We start from the raw sequence: 13,697 nt of genomic DNA, 5'->3' as shown, positions 1-13,697 counted from the left end.
ATAAACAAGTTATATACAATTTAACAAGTTATAAAGTAAAATATCTAGCTTCCGCCAGACCACCTTCCGTATTCAAATTACAAAAAAGCCGCAACTGAGGCATAGGACGTAGTGTAAGCATTTTGCATCTTCGTAATTTGAATACGGTTTGGCGGAAGCTAGATATTTTACTTTATATCTTAAAAATTGATATTTCTCTTACACAAACGCATCGCTTCGCTTCAGAAGGCCTTTATTAACCCCCTGGAGCCGTGTGGAGTACGTTTATGATGGATAGATGCACTTTCTTGAGCTTCATACTCGTTGGTCCCGTTCACTGCCATTATAAAGCTTGGATGCACCAAGATATTTATTAATATAACTCTGATTGTGTTCATTAGAAAGAAAAAAAATCATTTGAGGGTGAGTAAAGCTTGGGGTAATTTTCATTTTAAAGTGAACTAATCCTTTAAGTCTATATTATGTAACATAAGAGTATGTTGCATTAATAAAAAAATGTTCCTTCATTAACTGGAACATTGATGGATATTTCAAAGTATTTTTCTTCATTTTGACAGATTTTCCAGTAAACACTGCTGATAGGGATTAGAAGTCGAAAAAAGGAGAAAACCACATTTTGAAGTGCTGTGTGAAAATCCGGGAAAGAGATCTGAGTGAGGATTTTGGGGGAAAATGTATTAAATTTTAATACAGCGGAATACAAAGAAAAAAGATAGGAAGAACAGAACACAACTAGTGGACTGAAAAGAACTTTTGTCACTGATATTCTTGTGATTCCAGTGTGACATTAATATACCAAGTGCTACATTATTTTCCTGCATTATTGGTAGCGCAACCTTATTATTTGAAATGATTTGTTACAGTCATTTTGAGTGGAAGTTTTCCAAACCGGAAATGCTAACCATAATTTAAAAAGCAGTAGGCTCACTCGGAAAAAGGTGGATAAGGAAATAACTAGAATAAAGTAGACTACAATAGAATAAAGTAAAACTAGAATAAAGTGCAGTAATTGGTAAAACCGTGTTTATGATTCCAACAATAAATTAAAATAATATGATAAAAAAAAACAACACCAGGGTCAAATTAACCAAATTTCAGAAATGTCCCCAACTCAATTTTTTGATTTTGTTAATATTTTTTTCTGTAGAAAGACAAATATAAATAGGGATGAAAGCCAAAATATTAAATGTCACAGATGCATATTTACTGATTAATCCACTTTGTAGAGGGGGGTTAAAATTACAATTTACACCTGACAATTTACAGGGGTGTAAAAATGACTTTAGAATGATGGCAGCATCATTATTTTATTTTTGCACAGAGATTAGTAGGTCTATTAGTAAAATCTGTTGACTTTATCAATCTTTGTTGCATTACATGCCAACAGTGACTGTTCAAAAATGGCAAAAAACACTTCTTGTGTTTTTTTTTTTGCCTCAAGTTTGCATGCCTGTAACTCAAGAAGTATTAAAGATGTCTTAATATCCTTTTAGATTCTGGTTCTTTACAAACTTTACTTATCTTAATTTTAAAGGCCCTCGATGGTTCAATCCCAGGAGATATGGACATGTTAATGTGGCTCCATGAGTAAATTGGTAAACTGTACACATTTTCAGTGGTCAAATACCAAATGTCAGTCACTTTGCATACAGCTGATACTTTCTTTCTTTTAAAGACGAATATCTGAAGAACAAATAACGTTGAAACTAGAACATTTTTACACCCTGTATCTCATTTCTAGTTATAGTTTCTAGCATTTTCTAGTTCTAGTTTATAGCCATCTTTGTTTCATATAATGAAACATGGCTTATCAGTCATATAATGAAACAAAGATTGCTAAAGTCAACAGATTTTACTAATAGACCTACCGATCTCTTTGTAAAAATAAAATAATGATGCTGCCATCATTCTAAAGTCATTTTTACACCCCTGTAAACTGGCTCCAAATCTCAGGTGAAAATTGTAATTTTGACCCCCCTCTACAAAATAGTGGATTACTCAATAAATATACATCTGTGACATTTAATATTTTGTTTTCATCACTATTTATGTTTGTCTTTCTACGTAAAAAATATTAATAAAATCACAAATTTGAGCCGGGGACCTCTGGTTGGCGACTTACATTGCATTATACTATACATTTTGTATCTGAGTATGTGCAATCCCCTGGGATCAAACCCATGACCTTGACATTGCTAGTGCCATGCTCTAACCACTGAGCTACAAGTTAAATATGGATATTACAGGGTATTAACTTGTTAAATATGGAATATCCATATTTAACAAGTTATAAAGTAAAATATCTAGCTTCCGCCAGACCACCTTCCGCATTCAAATTACAAAAAAGCCGCAACTGAGGCATAGGACGTAGTGTAAGCATTTTGCATCTTCGTAATTTGAATACGGTTTGGCGGAAGCTAGATATTTTACTTTATATCTTAAAAATTTATATTTCTCTTACACAAACGCATCGCTTCGCTTCAGAAGGCCTTTATTAACCCCCTGGAGCCGTGTGGAGTACGTTTATGATGGATAGATGCACTTTCTTGAGCTTCATACTCGTTGGTCCCTTTCACTGCCATTATAAAGCTTGGATGCACCAAGATATAAGTAGCATAAAAGAATATTTTTGTACAGCTAAAATAACTGGAAGAGGCTGTAGATGGCTCTTACGTTAAAAATAAGATACTTTTCCATTGCATTAGGGCAATAATTAGTTTAGTATCTGAGAAGAACGTACAAAATGTGCTTTGTGCAGTCCATTATACACAGTGATTCACTATCAGGTGGTCAAGTGTGCTTATCTATGCATAAATGGCTTATCAGTCAGATTTCCAGAAGAACTGGAAGTCCAGAGACCCAAGGGCATATGTGTGAGGTTTGTGCATGTGCTCCTACCCGGCTAGTGAGAGCAGCCTGCCTGCTGAGCAGCTGGTCTTTGTCTGTGCACATCTGAGAAGGCAGATCCTTCGGCAGCCGGTTCTCCTCCAGCTCGCTGCTCTCGCCTGATACATCACCAGAGGGAAAACATGGCAGGAAATGATTGGATATACATGTGTTCTAATTATACTCTGATACCCCAGAAGACCCATCACCAATGAGCTCATTCAGAGTGTCGAGTACCTGTGGGTGTATCAGCCAGGTTTCTGGTGATGATCTCACGGATGCAGGCAGGAACTGGCGTGGCGATGGACTCCTCCTCATCTCCGTGCACAGTGTAAGGCTTTTCCTCAGCACTGCTATCTGGGTTAAGCAGTGACTCCTCCAGCTTCTGCATTATCAATATTAGTGCAAGGAGAGGGGCTCACACACTACAGGTGACCTAGTCTCACTGCTGATCTAAAAAGCTTTGATGTTTGTTAATAAAACTTTATGTATTATTTCATTATAATATATTTTTTATTGCAACTAGTTCGTCTTGTCTGTCTCTGTTTCAATTTGATGTCACAACAGCACAAGGAAATGAGTCACCTGTCTTCAAGTTTCACAGAAGAACCTGAAACTGACCCACTGATCGACCTTAATTTGTTGAAACATTGCAAGGCTCTTTAATATTAAATCAAGCTCTCTCCTCTTTCATTCACACTTGCTGTTTTGAATAGGTAACAGTGCAATAACCTATTTAAGTTACAGCTGGTGAAGATCAGCTTTCCTGCTGGAAAACACGCACCTGAATCACGGCTTCCAGTCCTTGATCCCCTTCACAACTCATCTGGAAACTGGTAGTGATCCAATGCACTTTAATATCCGAACAGCGACGTTTTTCCAATTGTCCTCGATTCTTGAAGTGCTTTTAAACGCTTAAACGGGGCTTAGCAAGTTGCTATGTCAGCTAATAAAGTCTTAAATGCATTATAAGTTGTTTTATAGGAAAAAAGGTTGCAGAGTGCTTTTCACTTCAATAGTAATGCTTTAATAACGCGCGTAAGCAAATTAAACGCAAACTATTTAGTGTCAGTATAAAGCCACAAGTGTAAAAGTTTCAATCACAGCACCAGCTCGAGGTGGGTGCCTATGGTTGCCAGGGAAACCGGACGCTCTCGCGTGTTGTCATGAGAATTAAAACGCAAGCTTTCCGGCTTCCATAGTTACAAACACAGCAGGTCACGGCTGAACAAATACAAGACTGGTTATTCCTGTCATTGTTGTGACTTTGTTAAAAATCCATTTAAGTTAATGACAACTAACATGGGTTTTAAAAAGCACAATTTTGTAATAAACATTATTAAACATTAAAAATAAAACATATTTCGAAATAAGAAATTCAGTCAAAAGAAATAATAGGTATAAGAATTCTGGAATTAAAATTACAATTTTACATTTATTTTTACTGGACAAAATAAGTAGCATGTGATACAACTGGTAAAAATGCTTAAAAAAATCATCCATTATATTAAAATGTCAACCTAAAGGCCATTTAATTCAAAGAGTTTTAATGGCCATATGAAGGCAAAGAACAGCTACATAAGACAGGAAAAAAAAAAAAAAACATATCCCTTATCAAATACATATAACAAAACAAAACACAAAACAATTTTCACAAATAAAAACAATAATTGATTTTATCTTGGGAGTACAACAAATTGCATTGTGTTAATTATTATTAACGAGTATGTAATTCTTATTTTCTAAATGATAAATCACCAGCAGGCTGAGAAAAGGGGACATTTTGCCGCAAAGCTTAAAGGGTTAGTTCACTCAAAAATGAACATTCTGTCATTTATTATTCACCCTCTTGTTGTTCCACATCCATAAGACCTTCGTTCATCTTCAGAACACAAATTAAGATATTTTTGATGAAGTCTAAGAGGTTTCTGTCTCTCCATAGAGATAGGAAAAATCTATCATAAAATACTCCATGTGTCTCCAGTGGCTTAAACTCAATTTTATGAAGCCACGTGAGTGTTTTGTTTGTGCAAAAAACAAAACAAAAAAAATATATAATTTACCACTTTATTTACAAAATAATATTATCCAAAGCATGTTCACACAACAATGCCAGCTCTCGCGTGAACACAACACGCATGCGTCGGGAAGCTCTTGTGAACACTCATGCATGTGCATTGAGTTGACGCGCAAGTCTGAACAGCACAACACGCATGCTTATTGAGTTTAAGCCACTGGACACACATGGAGGACTTTAATGATGTCTTTTTCCAACCTTTCTGGACCTTGGATTGGTAGTTGCATTAGATCTCTATGGAGAGACAGAAACCTCTCTGACTTAATCAAAAATATCTTAATTTGTGTTCCAAAGATGAACGAAGGTCTTACGGATGTGGAACGGCACGAGGATGAGTAATAAATGACATAATTTTCATTTTTGGGTGAACTAACCTTTTAAGTCAGGATTGAGGGGACAGGACAGATATTAAGTCTCATCAGGGAAGAATTCAGTCCACTGGGAAGTGTCCAGGAAGATGGAACAGCAGCCACTGTAGGTCCAGAGTCTGGGAAGAAAGCACTCCACCTTCCAAGTGTTGGAGGCACGGTTGTATACTTCCACTTCCACACCGTAATCCCCCTCCATGCCTTTCCAGTGCCCTCCAGTCACAAACAACTGCCTGCCTAGAACCACCAAATCCCCATTCTCATGTAGAGTGTGCATAAACTGAATCTGGGAAGAAAAATGCCAAACATAAAGACTGTTCATAAGGTTTTGGCTAACTTTAGATGTGCTCAATTCTCTGTGTAAAAAGAATTATCATATAAAACTCACTTTTTCCCACATATTACCCTCTGGGTCATACAAATAGACCTTTTTGGTGTTATCTGCTACAAGGTAAATGACTCCATCCATAGAGACAGAGCGGGGAGAAGAAAGATATTTAGGAATGAAAGGTGAGCAGATGATACACCAGCTGTCTGTTGAAGAAGAGAAACATCATTAACAAAAGTATACTCAAACTACATAGTATTGAACTGTGGTTCAATGTTGGCAGGGTTCCATAAGTGAACAACATTATAATTTACACTCTGTCTTGTAAAGCGTCACATTAAATTGTTCTGAATTACTAGTACCAATATAAAACTGTTCATAATGAGAAATTAAAGGCTCTAATATGAAAACTGTGGTTTGTTTTGATTATTAATAACCGTTAAATACATCCTAACCAAGTTGAAGTGTTGTCTCTTACCGATGACAGGGTTGTAGCACTGCATAGTCAGGGCATTATATTTAACAGCACAAGAACCAATGAGGTACAGCTTTCCTTCACACGATGTGGCCGTAAAGTTAGTCACGTACTTCAGTGCTGGGCCTGTGAGAGTCCAGCAATTACTGAATGGGTCATAATGTTCAACCTCGACAAAATCCATTGTAGTTCCTGTCAAAGAAAAGACAATGCAATGTTATATAAAAATGTCCAATTCTGCAGGGAAATCTACTCAAAGACCTTTGTCTGAATCCTCTAGTTAGAAACTGATTTGTTTTCTTACCACCAATTACATAAATCTCTCCATTAAGAGTTGCAGAAGAGTGGTTAGTCCTGGGCCGCAACATTGGGGCGACTGTGACCCACTTCCCCTCACGAGTGATGAACTTCCAGGTCTCTGTGGTGGACCAGGTGTTGGACTGAGACCCTCTTGATCCTCCTGAGAGTCATAAAAATGTTGTAAATGTTTTTTTTTTTTTTTTTCTATTCCGCATGAATTCAGATGAAGGCTTAGCTGATTTATTTGATCAGCTGTCCCCATTGGTGACCAGGCAACATTAGGTGATAATGCCCCCAAGTATCCCAGGTAATCACAAAGTTAATGTTCTGCTTCTTTGTCCTCTAGTCCACACATTTCTAAAGTGGTTTCAGGTCTTATGTGAGTCTTAGTGGGATTGTCTATAAGACAGGGGACTGTTTTATCTCAGTATCTCCAAATCCTCATTGGAGATGATGTTCCATTCATGTGTGTAATAAAACTATAAATCTTACTGATCCTTTTCCAAAGGGCACAGGCTCTATAAATACCCTGAAAATCTGTGGATTGTTTTCTTTTGGTATAAATAGAAGCTGTGTCCTGCTCTTTTTTTGTTTTTTTGTACCATTTTATTCTCTTTTTTCATTCTCTCTTTCCTTGTCATTATGGTTTGAGGCACACAGACCAAACCAACCAATTAGCAAATTATCCATACTACTATAAATATTGTTTATAAAAATAAACATTTTTTTGTCTAAGTTGATAAGGAAAATACAGCTTTTAGCAACAGTTACATATCTCATGAAAATATGAAAAGTGTTCATCTCACCTGTGACATACACATTGCTGTTTAAGGAGACAACAGAATAACCCCATTTATTGTAGTTGGGAAAATCAGGTAGCTGAAACCACTGCCCTATGAAAAAAAGAAGAAAAGAATAAAATAAAATGCACTTTTTTTGGAATGGTCCACTTCTTACATTCCACTAACAACGAGTAACTTTGCAACTACTTATCTGCTAACTCTCATTGGGATATTAGTCAAAAGACTATTAGTAGACTGTTGGGTTAAGGTTAGGTGTTAGGGTTCGGTTTAGTTGACATGTACTTGTCAAGTTACTTATAGTAAGTAGAATGTCTGTTGGGGGAACATCAAATAAAGTGTCAGCAGATATTAAGCACACAGTCTACTAATACTTTAATGACTGGTACTTGACATGTAGTTGCAAAATTACTTGTAGTAAGTTAAAATGTTTAAAGTGGACCATCAATATCACCAGCTAATACATGGTTGTTAACTACCAATTAAAAGTAAGGATATACATGCTCATTTTTCATTATTGCTGTTTTTTAAAATTTAAGAATAAGAAAAAAGTTAATCAAAGAAACAATAAATATTATTTCAACCAGCATCAAGAGGTGAAGCACCCTTACTAAACAGTTTTAATGGAGTCCCATGTTTGTTGACTGCTTATTATTAAACAATTCAACTTAACTTACCCTTTTAAAAATTACAATTTTAGTATTGTAAAGAAATTCATACATGAGAAAATTTGTCTCAAAAACCAATTTCAATCATAAGCTTCTAGTATATGTAAATGAGCAATGTGTACACTCTCTCCTTGTTACCTGTTTATTTGTCATTCCTTTTTGCCTTTGACAGCTCTAGGGCTTTTGTGAAAACAGACCATATTCTGTTTTTTAGGGCCCGAGCACCGATGGTGTGAGGACCCTATTGTAATTGCTCGGTCAATTAGTCTTCTTCTCCAAAATGAATCACATTTTTGAGGGACTAAACATGCTTGAAAACTCATGAAACTTTGCACACGCGTCAGAAGTGGTGAAAGTTTACATCTGATATGGGTTTCAGAATTAGGTGTGGCAAAATGGCTCGATAGTGCCACCTACACAATTTCAATTAAGCCCCCTTTGTGCTACGTTTCACGTACAGTTATGAAATTCGGTAGACACATGTAACAGCCCAATACCTACAAAAAAGCCCCTAGGTGCAAAATCTAAAAATCCCCAACAGGAAGTGAGACATTTTTAATTTTCTATGCAAAATTTTGGCAGTTTTTGGCATTTCCACACATTGTACTTTAACAAACTCCTCCTAGAGCTTTAATCAGATCAACATCATATTTGGTCAGTCTAATCTAAAGGCCTTTGTGGTGTTAAATTGCAAAGATCTTGAGTTTTCGCTGAAGGGCGTGTCCGTGACAGCCTGGCAAATTTCGATGTTTCGCCATGAAACAGGAAGATGTTGTAATTGGGGTATACAATGTTGGATCTGCCCCAAACTTCACATGTTTTATTAGTGTCTTGTCCTGAAGACATTTACATGCCAATATTCAGTTACAGTCATAGCGCCACCTGCGGTCAACAGGAAATTACATGTTTTACACTGTGATTAACTCCTCATAGAGATTGAACCAGAAACACATCATATATGGTCAGTCTAATCTTAAGGTAATCTTAAGACCTGGGTGCTAGGGCCCTTTCATTGCTGCTTGCAGCTTTAATTTCTTTGTTTTGTTTTTTTTTATCCTTACATTACAGTTGTTGAAGTTTTCCTAAAATTTTTTGGCAAAAGGAAACATCACAGACCCTTTTCGTTTTCTACTGCATGCACAGCCAAACTTTATTAGAAATATCATATTGCCAGCAGTGAATTATCCCTTAAAAGTGTATTCAGATTTGACTGGTAGTATGCAAGTGTTCCACATTAAAGATAATTCTCCCCAATGGAGTTGATGTGTCAGCTGTAGTTGTCCTTACCAAGCTTTGGGTTGTAGAAACCACAATTTCTGGGGTGCAACCTTCTATCTTCATCTTCATCTTCATCCTCATCTTCATCATCTGAGTCATCCAGCGAGCGACCACCCATCACAAATAAAACCTCCTGCAGGTTGAGGGCATTTTGAGTAACCCTCTGCTCTGACACATCTCCTGTCTTTTCTCGTTTCTGAAGAAAACAACAACACAAAATACATTTTGTAGAATGGAATATAAAGTTTAAGAAACCTCAATAAAATAGATTTGTCTGACTCAGACCTCTCTACATATTCTCTCCACCAACTCTTTGGATTCTAGTGAGTTCTGCACCAATGGCTCTTTAAGCAAGTTCTCAGTTAGGTAGGATTCTGGGAGGAGGGAAAGCTTAGCCAAGCTTAACAATTCTCGCAGGTGACAGCTCCGATTTTCTATACAATGCCTGACCCAAGCCAAAATTGCCTCGGCACAGGAGCGGTCATCTCTTACGTGCAGATCCTCATCCTTTAAGCAGGCCACCAGTCTGTCTTTCTCCAGCAGCAAAAACTCCTCATGTTGTTGCACTGCCTCAAAGTTTTCAAGAAGGAAGCCCCAGGCTTTGGCAACCACTTCAGGGCATCCATGGATCTCTCCAAACTCATGGATTCCCAAGCAGTTTGTGGCATCTATCTGGTGCTGCAAATATCGGCTGCATACAGTACGGACGGTGTGGAACTGGAGCTGGCTGGACGTGCAGATGAGTCCCTCCACATTGTTTTTGTTGATGGTGAGTTTCCCTGTATAAGCAAAGTCCAACAGTGTTGACAATACATTCGGATCTACATCATGAAGCTCGACACGAGCAGCAATGCTCTCCATGAAATCTCCTGAAAACATGGAACGGAAGTAATGGCTGCAGAGTGCAAGGATTCCCCGGTGACAGGGGAAATCCTGTCCACCAGCGCACAAGGTGACATCCACAAGTTTGGGTTGAGAACAGAGGGAGCGCAAGCCCTCCAAGATGCTCTGCGGATGGGAAGAGAGGCAGAAGTCTAGGTCATCTATATTACGCACCATGACGACACTCTGACCTATGGCCTTAATGCATTCAAGGCCAACCAACAGATGTTTTCAGTGTTTACCTACATTGGACAAGACAAATGGGTGTAATCAGTCACATGAAATTCGATTGCGACATTCATGATCATAGCAGTGCCTCCTATGACCCGAGAACAAATTTTCAGTCTTTCTGCTTGGTAATAGAACATTTCAGAAACAAATTGGAAGAGAATGAAGTCATGTTAGCACATCAATATAAGTCAAATTATCAGATGATTTTCGCCAAAGTTGAAAACCAGTTCTTGCCAAAGATAATATATCTGACAGGCACACTGGGAGAGAATAATTCTGAGAATTAAACTACTACCATTCAAGATTTATTTCTCTGTCTATTAGAGAGTGTGCACACAAAACAAAATACTGCTGGCGAAACATCAGAGGATGTTAAACATTAAAAAAATAGTAATTCTTATGAATTTGCAATATGAATATTGTTTATGAAAAACAGCAAGAATCTAATGATGTGATAGCTTGCTCTGCAGCTTTTTCACAAACCATCTGTGATGTTGCTTTAATCAGAACGACAAAAAAATGACTCAAAGTAAATTGAAAAGTATCCATTTCCCCTATTCAAAATCATTTTCTTTAATTGTTTTCTATAATGTGCAACACACATATATATCTGTTAACATTTTTTTCAAATAACATACACTTCAAATAATGTTTAGGTCCATTTACTTAAAATACAAAGTATGTTGTCGAAGGAGCAACTGACAGTACTTGTAATATTTAAATAGTTCTTTAATTTCTTCTTTTTAAGACAAAACAAAAATCCTGAATTCAACTTACCTGCCTGCGAATGAAAGCAGAAATCATACATTATTCACAGTACTTTCTTAGAAGGCAGTCTATTTTGTTGCGGCTGTCTAAAATGAGGGACACGTTGTCTTCTGCAGAGTCACTGGGACAGCATGCTTGTCTTTCACACTGCTATTTTTAGGCCAGTCATTCTGGGGGGCTATACTCAGAGTCTAAATAGTAGAGTTAAGCTCCCACCTGCTCTTAAAGAGATACACACACGTCTCTGTATAAGAGTAAACAGTCAGATGATCATTTATTTAATCATTAGAGTAAGCAGCCTCCAACATTGGTGCACACCAGTCTGCTTAATTAAGGTGTAACAAAAAGTCAACTGAAATAATCATGTAAATTATTTTTTAAATCACATAATTCTGTCAAAGAATCAGAATAGAATAGCAATCAGTTCATGGCAGTCTTCCACCTCTTCCACTCCTGGAAAATTGGAGAATAAATGGCAAAAGCATGCCTTTACAGTCACAACTGTATAAATATTGGTACCAATTCTACATCAAATCCAAAAAAAAAAAAAAATATACATACTTAAAAGATTATAAGAAATCTATATGTACAAACCACCCTCCCCCCCAAAAGGCTTATTGTCATTCCTCAAAATCAAATATCTCAGCCTCCTTTTCTTTCCAGAAAGCAAAACTACGGTCAATATATTTGCAAATTTCATCATTACTCAGACTACTAATATCTGCATTATTTTTAAGGACATCGCTCTCATCTGGGGTGGGTGTCTGTATGATGACTTTAGGCACAGGTCTCTTTTCTACCGTTGTAGTCTTCTCTATGTGTTCAAGCTCTGGTTGGCCTGATCCATCTCCGAAGAACTTCACCTTAATGTCCTCAAATCCATCCTTCCATTCCCGGTTTCCAGCCTCAATGTCCTGTATTACAGCCTTGTGAAAATCCCTGACGGTTTCCCAGGTGAAACGCCCCACATGGTCGAACACTTCAAAGCACAGCAGGTGTCTCATTTTCCTCTCATCTGCTGGCAAATCCAACTCCAGTATGTGAAAGTAGCCAAGCATGAAGAGATCGAGTGTCAGTGTGTCGTAGTCAACGGGAGATCCATCCACTCGGGGCAGGAACTGCTCAGGTGAGTAAATTGCCTGCTGCCGGTTGAGTCTTCGGATCTGCCGCGACGGTACAAATGAGATCATGCTTCTCCAGTTCCCAATCATCTTATTGATGGCACTTCTCTGCTTGAAAAAGTGCCCCAGATTGCCATTCTCCATGGTCCTCTTCTGAGAGATATCCAAGCTAGCTTTGCGTTCATACTTTGGCTTCTTAGATATCTCCAGCGAATCAACGCTTTGCTTCCTCTGAGCATTTCTCACGGTTACAGTATAAGCTGACTTCTTCCAGTGACCCAGGAACAAGACCACAATACGTTCCTTTCGCAGGGTTGTACTTTCCATGGCATCGCTGATGACATAGTCGATACCTGAATCATCACTCTGGTCAATCTCTGGTCTTTGTTCCTGTTTTTGAGAGACCTCATCCGAACCACTCTCTACTAGTTCTTGCTCTTGTTCACCCAATGATTCTGTCCTCCCTGAATCCTCCATTGAGGATTCATTCTGATTCTCAAAGTTGGACTTCAGGTTCCTCACAGAGACCCCAAACTGGTGAATCTCATCTTCTATCTTCTCCCTCCTTCCTCTATTGGAGGCTTGCCTCTCTGAAGCCTGAGAGAAGACATTCACCAGCTCCGTGTTTGGCATTTTGCAGTAGGGCTGGTCTGTTAGGTTGGTCATAAGCAGTGACATACTCTTCACAATACCTGAAATACGGTTGCACCAAACGGGTAAAGGAGTCTGTGTAGAGTTCTTGTACTGAGTGTTGACTGTGATGTTGACTATGGGCGCCGGGAGAATGTTTCGAAGTTCTTCGGCCAGATGAGCAAGCTCCATTTCATAGCCCTCGCAGTTCTTATGCATCGAGACACTCTTAATTTGCTTCTCTAGATAAATGAGGTCGTCCTCTGTTAAAAGTTCTCCGAATGGACCCAGGATAGCATTGTGAGCCTGGGAGAACCTCCAACTTTCCATCTTTGTATATCTATTACCATTCTCCTGTTTAATAAGACAAAATACATCCAGTTAGAATCTAACATAGAGAAAGTTGCAGTCAGAACATCATCTCAAATTTAGTTTAGAAGACATTTGATGCACTATTTGTAGCTCACCTTCATCCTCTGGGTTTCCTGGTCAAATAATCTAGCCTGTAGCTGTCGTACCATCACCTGTCTCTTCCATTCTGCTATAGGTCTGCCCTTCTCATCGTGCATGGGCACAAGGTAATCAATATCAGACAAATTAGCCTCCTCTGTCGGTAACACAACCATTTTATTCTAAAAAGAAAAGGCAAAACAATAATGTGTTGGCAAGTACTGTAGTTCAAATGGTGCTCTTAAAGGGTTAGTTCACCCAAAAATGAAAATAATGTCATTTATTACTCACCCTCATGTTGTTCCACACCCGTAAGACCTTCGTTCATCTTCGGAACACAAATTAAGATATTTCTGATTAAATCCGATGGCTCAGTGAGGCCTGCATTCAAAGCAATGACATTTCCCCTCTCAAGATCCAGAAAGGTACTAAAAA

General features: G+C 38.0%; 3 protein-coding genes across 3 annotated transcripts in view; all 3 read right to left on the bottom strand.

Moving 5' to 3' along the window:
* The window catches only part of crocc2 (ciliary rootlet coiled-coil, rootletin family member 2), a 76,051-nt gene extending 72,188 nt beyond the window's left edge, over positions 1 to 3,863 (bottom strand). The window contains exons 1-3 of the mRNA XM_067373935.1: positions 3,671 to 3,863; positions 3,124 to 3,271; positions 2,899 to 3,005 (exon numbers count right to left, since the gene is read on the bottom strand). Of these exons, the coding sequence (XP_067230036.1) occupies positions 2,899 to 3,005; positions 3,124 to 3,271; positions 3,671 to 3,712 (297 nt within the window). The 5' untranslated portion in view covers positions 3,713 to 3,863. The remainder of the gene's footprint in view (positions 1 to 2,898; positions 3,006 to 3,123; positions 3,272 to 3,670) is intronic.
* A 451-nt stretch (positions 3,864 to 4,314) lies between these two features.
* Positions 4,315 to 11,222, bottom strand: klhl30 (kelch-like family member 30). Its single transcript, XM_067374623.1, has 8 exons — positions 11,071 to 11,222; positions 9,466 to 10,304; positions 9,190 to 9,376; positions 7,241 to 7,327; positions 6,439 to 6,594; positions 6,138 to 6,326; positions 5,720 to 5,865; positions 4,315 to 5,617 (listed from the first exon to the last, which is right to left on the bottom strand). Exons 2-8 carry the CDS (start codon positions 10,237 to 10,239, stop codon positions 5,372 to 5,374), a joined length of 1,785 nt encoding a protein of 594 aa, XP_067230724.1. The 5' UTR covers positions 10,240 to 10,304; positions 11,071 to 11,222; the 3' UTR covers positions 4,315 to 5,371.
* Positions 11,223 to 11,681: 459 nt separating this feature from the next.
* espnla (espin like a) overlaps positions 11,682 to 13,697 on the bottom strand; it is a 29,625-nt gene continuing 27,609 nt past the window's right edge. Inside the window, exons 9-10 of the mRNA XM_067372613.1 lie at positions 13,280 to 13,444; positions 11,682 to 13,166 (exon numbers count right to left, since the gene is read on the bottom strand). Of these exons, the coding sequence (XP_067228714.1) occupies positions 11,682 to 13,166; positions 13,280 to 13,444 (1,650 nt within the window). The remainder of the gene's footprint in view (positions 13,167 to 13,279; positions 13,445 to 13,697) is intronic.

The sequence above is a fragment of the Chanodichthys erythropterus genome, chromosome 21, assembly GCF_024489055.1.
Source record: "Chanodichthys erythropterus isolate Z2021 chromosome 21, ASM2448905v1, whole genome shotgun sequence".
In the NCBI taxonomy this organism is placed as follows: domain Eukaryota; kingdom Metazoa; phylum Chordata; class Actinopteri; order Cypriniformes; family Xenocyprididae; genus Chanodichthys; species Chanodichthys erythropterus.
Note: the sequence above shows the minus strand (reverse complement) of the source record. Positions and strands in the feature narration are given on the sequence as shown.